At 41.1% G+C, this 7,939-nt stretch overlaps 1 protein-coding gene across 1 annotated transcript in view; it reads left to right on the plus strand.

Annotated features, from left to right (window-relative positions):
- The window catches only part of ARMC3 (armadillo repeat containing 3), a 95,016-nt gene extending 88,121 nt beyond the window's left edge, over nt 1-6,895 (plus strand). Inside the window, exons 17-19 of the mRNA XM_019933172.3 lie at nt 321-521; nt 2,340-2,502; nt 6,533-6,895. Of these exons, the coding sequence (XP_019788731.2) occupies nt 321-521; nt 2,340-2,502; nt 6,533-6,742 (574 nt within the window). The 3' untranslated portion in view covers nt 6,743-6,895. The remainder of the gene's footprint in view (nt 1-320; nt 522-2,339; nt 2,503-6,532) is intronic.
- The last annotated feature ends 1,044 nt before the right edge of the window (nt 6,896-7,939 follow it).

Consider the following 7,939-nt stretch of genomic DNA (forward strand, 5'->3'; position numbering starts at 1 on the left):
ACCTATTTTTTCCCAATTCCATAAATATTTATTACATACCTACAATGTACCAAATATCTTGATAAGCAATGGTACAGAAAAGCAATGATTTTCATAATATATATCAGTCGTGTAGTAATCTCTTGAAAAATAATTTCTCCAGCAAAATATAGAGACTATAAAGCTCTATCTTTGTCGTGGAAAATTTGAAAACTCTGTATGGTATTGTTGTTGAGGTATATATAAAATACTATATTTCTGCAATGCTCTTCAGATCAACTCAGAGCACAGTTAGTGCTTATTCACTCTGTGATATTGATTGCTATTGTTTACTCTCTAAGGAAAGGCAGAGTAAAAAAAGAAGAGGAAAAAGTGAAGGAGGAGGAAGAGGTTGCAGTAGCACCAAAACTGACTGGAGAAGGAAGTCCTGATAAAGAATGGCTCCCTCCCTCTGATCCTGACTTCTGTGTTTATGTGTATGAAGTGACCAGATCCATACTTCCCATCACCAGTATAAAGGAACAGGTTGAGGTTCTTGCAAAGTAAGTGTCTATATATACATACACATTTTCAATTTCTGAAAAATGTTTTTGATGTTACTGATTTGCACTTTTTAGCCAATTTTCAAACAACTACACCATAATAAAACCAAACTTGTATAGCACCCTGCCTCTGACTCTGAAGCAGAAACACAATGAATTGGATATAAATCCTCCATTTCTATTTTAGATCATATTTCTGCCAAGAATCAGAGCTAGGAGCTGGAAATTACTTAAAGAAAAATGCCTAGGTCATTTTCTCCAGCTAAACCAGGAAAAGCATCTTTCAGGGTGATCCTAAAGAAGTTATGAATGAAGGAATCCTATTTTGAATTATTTGTAAACTCACAAGTTGTTTTCTAATACAAATAGCCATCCCTTATTTTTATGTTATATGTCTGATATTTTGTGTTTCATGTTGCTCCAAAGTGGGATTGTGGGTATTCTAAGAGATGGTTCGGCATGCTGTATAAGCTAAGTGAGGTCGCCTCCTAAACGAGAGCATTTAATCTGATTCCTCTAAGAGAAGGCTGAGAACCTGACTTTATGACTGACAGGAAACCTCTAGAAATGGAGGCTTGCCTTCATGACTGACACCAGCCAGTCGTGAGCTCCTGGCTTGTGCAACAGCTGCAATCTCCGTGGGAGCTTGTACCTTCTCCAAATAGAAGTGAATTGCAGGCACCAAACCTGGATGTGACAACTGCAAGAAACACAGCCGCCAGATCACTGACTTCTTGTCAGGCGACTCTGGAAGAGAGCGTTTTTGGCTACCGAAGTTTTCCTTGGTGTCCTTGAGAAATGATGACTCAAGCAGAAATCTGACTTAGCTCATTTCAACACTTGTCAAATTTCCTCATGCTTTGTTCCTATCAGAAATAGTTTTCATCATTCCCAAATAACTGTTTTCTTAACCTGAACCCACACCAAGAGAGCAATACAGAGATGTGTCCCCATGCCTTTGGCTCCTAGAGGCTGTTACAGGACATCTGGCTGGCACTGAGGGTCAGTTTTCTGCCTAATCCTTTCTCTTGGTTTTCACCATTATTCTTCTTCACTTGGTTCCACGTACAGCAAGAGGAAGTTCTTTCTTTACAATCCTGCCTTTAGTCCATGATGTAGCAGCCTCAGCTGACAGAGGATTTTTGCAGGTGTGCTTACTGACATCTTCAGTGAGAGCCTAATCTTAGGAGAAACTCACAGGCAAAGTACACCCCCGCACCTCACCTCCTCACCTAACTGTTAGTAATTTTTCCCTTTTTGCCTCTTCCTGTCTCCTCTAACCTCAGTGTTACATAAATGCCATGTCTTTCTCTAAATTAAAAAAAATGATAAAATTTAAAAGAAAAGGATGATAAAACTTGAAAAGATTTGTGAACCTCAGGGTTCACAATGGTCCTATATGTTTGTCTTTGTCTCTGAGTTTAAATTCCTTAAAAGAAGGACCACATGTCAAGACAATGCCTTGGATTTCAGATTCAAACATTTGAAAATACTTTCCAAGATTAAGATAACATTTAAAAACTGTGTTGATACAAATGTAGTGTGATATTGATTTGTATCTTGCTATACATATTGGGAAAATTAGCATTCATTTCCTTCTTCCTGCTGAATGAAATGTTAGAATTTCAGTTTATGTAAGATAGTTTAAATATAGTAAGCATAATGTTAACTTATAGTAAATACATTTTTTAAAGTAAAGCAAACAAAAATCAGACGGAAAGTATCTTTTACAAGTATAATTACACAGATATTTATACTCAAAGCATCCAAAGTGAGATATTAAACTTGACTGATTAAATCTCACTGTAATTGACACAGGTACGTGGCAGAAAAAATGGGCGGTAAAATTCCAAAAGAAAAACTACATGATTTCAGCTGGGAACTTCATATAAGTGAACTAAAGTTTCAACTTAAATCCAATGTTGTACCAATTGGACTGATCAAAAAAGGAATCTTCTACCATCGAGCTTTGCTTTTCAAGGTATTTAAGATGTTTTGCTCATTTCCCACTAGGTAAAAATGTTTTGTCTGTATCATTGTGGAGTAAGCCAGTTGCTAACAATTAACTGGATGACATTAATCCTATCATTTAGATGTACTTATATTTGGCATGTATATGTATGTGTATATATACATACACACACGTATATTCACCAGACTATTGGAAACATATTCATTCAATATTTATCACACACCTACTCTAGGCCAGGGCCTCTTCCAAGGTCTGGGAATATACAGATACTAAAGTGACAGTCTCGGGACTTCCCTGGTGTTGCAGTGGTTAAGAATCTGCCTGCCAATGCAGGGGACACGAGTTCGAGCCCTGGTCCGGGAAGATCCCACATGCCCCAGAGCAACTAAGCCTGTGTGCCACAACTACCGAGCCTGCGCTCTAGAGCCCACGAGCCACAACTACTGAGCCCAAGTGCCACAACTATTGAAGCCCACGCACCACAGCTACTGAAGCCCACGCACCCACAGCCCCTGCTCTGCAACAAGAGAAGCCACCGCAGTGAGAAGCCCACGCACCACTATGAAGACCCAAGGCAGCCAAAAATAAATAAATAAATAATTTTTTATAAATAAATAAATAAATAAAGTGACAGTCTCTGCATTCAAGGGGGACCTAAGCCAGACTTGCGGGTTCTCAGGTGACGTCAGGGAAAGTTTCAAGGGAGGAAGTGATATGTGGCCTCAGAATTAGAGGCTACATAGGATTTCAGCAGGTAAAAAAGGAAGACAAGGGTGTTCTAAACAATACAAATATTTATTTAAAATAACATGTATGAGAGTCAGTGGTCCATTTGAGGGATGTAGAATAGTTGGTCTGGATCCAGAAAAGCGGGGAGGGGTTGGATAAGGCTAAAGCACCAGACAGTAAAGCACCATGTGAGTTTGTACTTGACCTTAAAATCTGTGAGTAACCACCGAAAGTTAAGGGGAAAGTGATTTTGAAAGACCACTCAGGCAACAGAATGTGGAATGAACTAGAACGGGGGAAAGACTGGAGATGGGAAGACCAACTGGAAGGTCACTGAAGCAAGAAGCACAGGTGCCTGATACTAAAGCCATGGTGGAGGCTGTGAACGAGAGGTGAGTTTGGCAGGAGATATAGAAGATAAAACTGAAAGGAGCTGTTGACTGCCTAGCGGTGGTGTGAGAGACTGCATGAGAAGAAGAAAATGATTTCCAGGATTTGGGCAGGGTAACTGGAAATGATGGCATCATTCACAGAGATGTGGACACTGGGGCAGGATTAGGTTTAAGGGAGGGGGTGATCTTCTTTTTTCCTCCATTGTGTCCAGTGTCTGGAGTATAATAGGAGCTGAGAAAATTGTTTCAGAGCCATAGACTTAAATGTATAAACTTCCTACCCTCTCCTGAATACCTATAAACCTCATTGCATCTTACCTCCAGTTCCAAGCCAATTCTGTTTATAATCCAAATGCCAGTCTTTCCTATTTCCTTGGATTTCTTGCTCTATCAATTCCTCTCTCCCATCTTAAATCTCTTTCTCTCTACTAGCTGTTTTACCTTTAAAATCTAAACTTAAGTCCAAAACATTTAAAGAGAAAACATAAATCTTTTCTCATTATATCTACAACTACTCCTATAAGCGCCTATCACCATGACCACCATCATTTTGAACTTATGTGCCAGGCACTTAATAAATATAATTGTGAAGAGTCTCAGATATGCCAAACGTTGAAATTACTACCTTTGTTTTAAAGATAAGAAAATTGATACTTAGAGAAGGAATTTACCCAAGGATAACCAGAGATACAGCTGGAATTTGAACCCATGCCTATCTGAGCCAAAACCTACCATACTGCTTCTATCTGAAGATAATTCTCATTCCCAGCCAAAATTCTGAGTCTTCTCAACTCCTAGTCACTCCTTGACCTCAGTTTCATCCTCAACTCCCTGCAGTCTGGCCCTTGTTCCCTCCCAAGAAGGATCACAGTGATCTGTTTTCTGTCTTGCTTGATACATCAAAGAATTTGTCACTGATCCTTCTCTTTCTTTAACACCACTTTCTTTAGTAACTTTGTCCTCTCTTGCCATTTCATCTCAGTCTCCTTTGGAGACCTCTTTTCCTCCACCCTTGTCTTAAATGTTGGGGTCCTGACCCAGAACTCAAGGTTCTGTCCCAGGCTCTTCTCTTTTCTCCCTTTACATACTTCGTTTGGTGAGGTCATCCTCCTACATCACCTTAAATACGACTTACATGTCTCAGGTTTCTAGATCATTTCCTCTCTCCCACAAGCCGCTCCTGATTCCAGGTCTGTCTGTTTACCCTGTAGCTAGCTGCCCTTGTGTGTCTTGTAGGAACTGCATTAGTCTTCTCAGGCCACTATAACCAAGTACCACAGATGGGGTGGCTTAAACAATAAACAGTTATTTCTCACTGTTCTGGAGGCTGAGAAGTCCAAGATCAAGGTGTCAGGAGATTCAGTGTCTGGTGAGAGCCCACTTCTTGGTCGGCGGTTGCCGCTTTCGTACCGTATCCTTATATTTCAGAGTAGAGGGAGGGCCCTTCCTCCTCTTATAAGGGCACAATTCCCATCGTGGGGGCTTCACCCTCATGACTGCCTCTTAAGGGACCCACCTTCAGAAAGAAAACAGGAATCTCAAGGGGAAACATTTCAGTTCACAACGTTACAGCAGACTGAATTCATTACCCTCACACCTCACCTGAGTCATGCAGTTAATCACCCAGGTCTTGCCTACCACTGAATCCTGAACACCAACACTCACTGGTAAAACGTGTTATCCTTCTATTCCTCCCAAAAGTGTTCACTCCCCCTACATAAACTCTTCATCTCCCCGTTTTCTTCCGGCTCCTTTCCTCCATGGAAGCCTAGATAAATCGTCCACAGACCGTGTAACCTGCTCACTGATTTCCTTTGTCTTCGTGCCCCCATCCTTCTGCCCCTCCACCTTGCCTGCCCACACTGGACCAATCCGACTGCCTGCCCTTCCCACAATGACACTTGGGCTGCAGAACGCGACAGTGGGATGTGCCACAGCCAATTCAGGATCCAAGGTGGTGGATGTACGTGCTGCCTGGCCATCTTTTCCAGCTCCTGGCCACAGGCTTTTCCTGTTTTCCTCAGCAGCTGTGCCCCACATCTGCCTTCTTTCCTAAGCCTTTTCATCTTCACCTCTTCCTATATGCAGATGACCTTGTTTCCCACTTCACAAAGAAAATAGATACTTCCAGATTCAACTCAGCTGAGGTTAAGAACTCAGACTCTGGGAACTCCCTGGTGGTCCAGTGGTTAGGACTTGGCGTGCTCACTGCTGGAGCCCTGGGTTCAATCCCTGGTCGGGGAACTGAGATCCCACAAGCCAGCTCTCTTATCCACTATGATGTGGCTAGGAAGTTTCCAGATTATTTAAAAAGTGCTTTTAAAATCAGGACAAATTGAAGAGACAGCTTCCGAGGAACATACGCAACCCCTGAGGACAGGGCATCAGGCAGCCCAAAAAGGACCAACCACTCACAGTTCTGCCCCCCCCCCCCACCCCCGGCTCCAAAACACCTGTCTACACCACACAGAACAAATGGGCTAGAAACAGGTTCCTGCCATTCCAGTCCTGCCATTCAATCCCACTGCATATCACACCCAAGGAGCAGCCCAGGAGCATGGAAAGATTGATAGATGCACTAGAGCTGAAAGCCTGTGGAACAGCTTTTCTCCAATTACATTATCAATCTTGTGCTGATACAGTGCAGCGCAACTGCCTGAAAAATGTCCCTTCCCAGCAGGACCTACACAGAGATTTTGAGTCCACAGAATCTTGAGCAACAGGGGAACTTATCACATTTTACCAACTCCTATCTCAACACTCCACCTTTTTTCCAGCCTCCTTTCTAAGCACTTTGTTGTTGTTGTTCTGCAAGAGTGTATATTTCACCTTCGACCAAGGTGGGTCTTTCAACCAAGGCTTTTTCTCTGCCCCTCCCCCTCCTCCCTCTTGGTTGATCTCGCGTTTTCTCCCCACAGGCTCTGGCTGACAGAATTGGCATCGGCTGCTCTCTGGTTCGCGGGGAGTACGGCAGAGCCTGGAATGAAGTCAAGCTGATGAATGAATCCCGAAAGGGGGTGATTGGGGCTCTCCCTCCCCCGGAAACTTACATAGTTGACCTCATGTTCCACCCAGGGGCACTGATAAAGTTAAGAAGCCGAGAGGCAGATCTTTACAGATTTCTCTAAACTTCCAAATGAACACAAAAGGTGTTGAAACAAGAAATCCATTATATACCCTTTCTATGAAGTTCACTGGTAGATTTTATCAGTATTTCTTTAAATAAAAATATTAGAAATGCTCTCCTTGTGTAGAAACAAGGTCACTAGGATTGGACTTGGTCGTGCTTCTGAGTTCAGGCTTTTGGCAAGCATTCAGTCTGATGAGATCAGATTACACTTGTGTAAAGCTTATTATTCTCAAAATTAATCCACCCCGCTGTTTCCTAAGGAGCATCTCTGCCCTTTGGGAATCATGTGTAAAAGCACCCAGCTACTGTTCCCAGCACAGTGCCCTATGACTGTCATTCTTCATGTTCCGGATGCTCCAGGAAGACTTGGTTAAATCAAGTCCATGGTTTGTTGTGTCTTCAGTCACCTTGTCTCACTCCCATAAAGTAAGATTATTGATATTTTGAATATTTGTAGATCTATTTTAGTATCACAAATTCCTTTCTAAAATTTTTTGTTCATATTTTCCCAAATTTATCATTAAGAACACTGTTTAGTATACTTCACTGAACTAAAAATATTTCTAAAAACTATTTCCATACACTGCACTTGTCTATATTGACTTGGAAACATACCTTCATTTAAAAACAATTCTGATTTGCTCTTTGCACATTTGAATGCTGGGTCACAAAAATGTGACTTCAAATTTACATGACTTAAAAGTTCTTTTCTGGAAAATTCTGAAATCTAAGTATAAAGTAAATCTTTGCTGAGGAATTGTGTTTTCAGTATTGAGCACAAAATGGGGAGCAAGCACCCATTTCAAATGGCAAGAGGAAATGAATCTCATGAAGTATACATTTTCTTAGCCAGGCTTTAAGTCTAAAGTTGACCCATCTAATCATTTTGCTAGAAGGTTTTCAAAAGTGAGTTTGATTTTAGAAATTAAGGTGAAGATTATTCTGTATGAACCAATGTGTAATTTCAAAGAATGTGTAATTATTTCAATATAAAGTTCCTTACATCAAATGGTGTGGTAATTATATTTATCACCCAGTTTCATGAAGAGAGCACAGATTATAGGATACATATCCGTCTAAGCATTTCCAAGTCTCTCTCGATCCAGAAAGCATTCAAAGTGGATTAAAAAGATATATAAGATGTAAAAGATAAAAATAAATGAAAAACAGGCATAAGTGTAGGAAAGAAAGTTTG

The sequence above is a fragment of the Tursiops truncatus genome, chromosome 2 (assembly GCF_011762595.2).
Source record: "Tursiops truncatus isolate mTurTru1 chromosome 2, mTurTru1.mat.Y, whole genome shotgun sequence".
Taxonomy (NCBI): Eukaryota; Metazoa; Chordata; class Mammalia; order Artiodactyla; family Delphinidae; genus Tursiops; species Tursiops truncatus.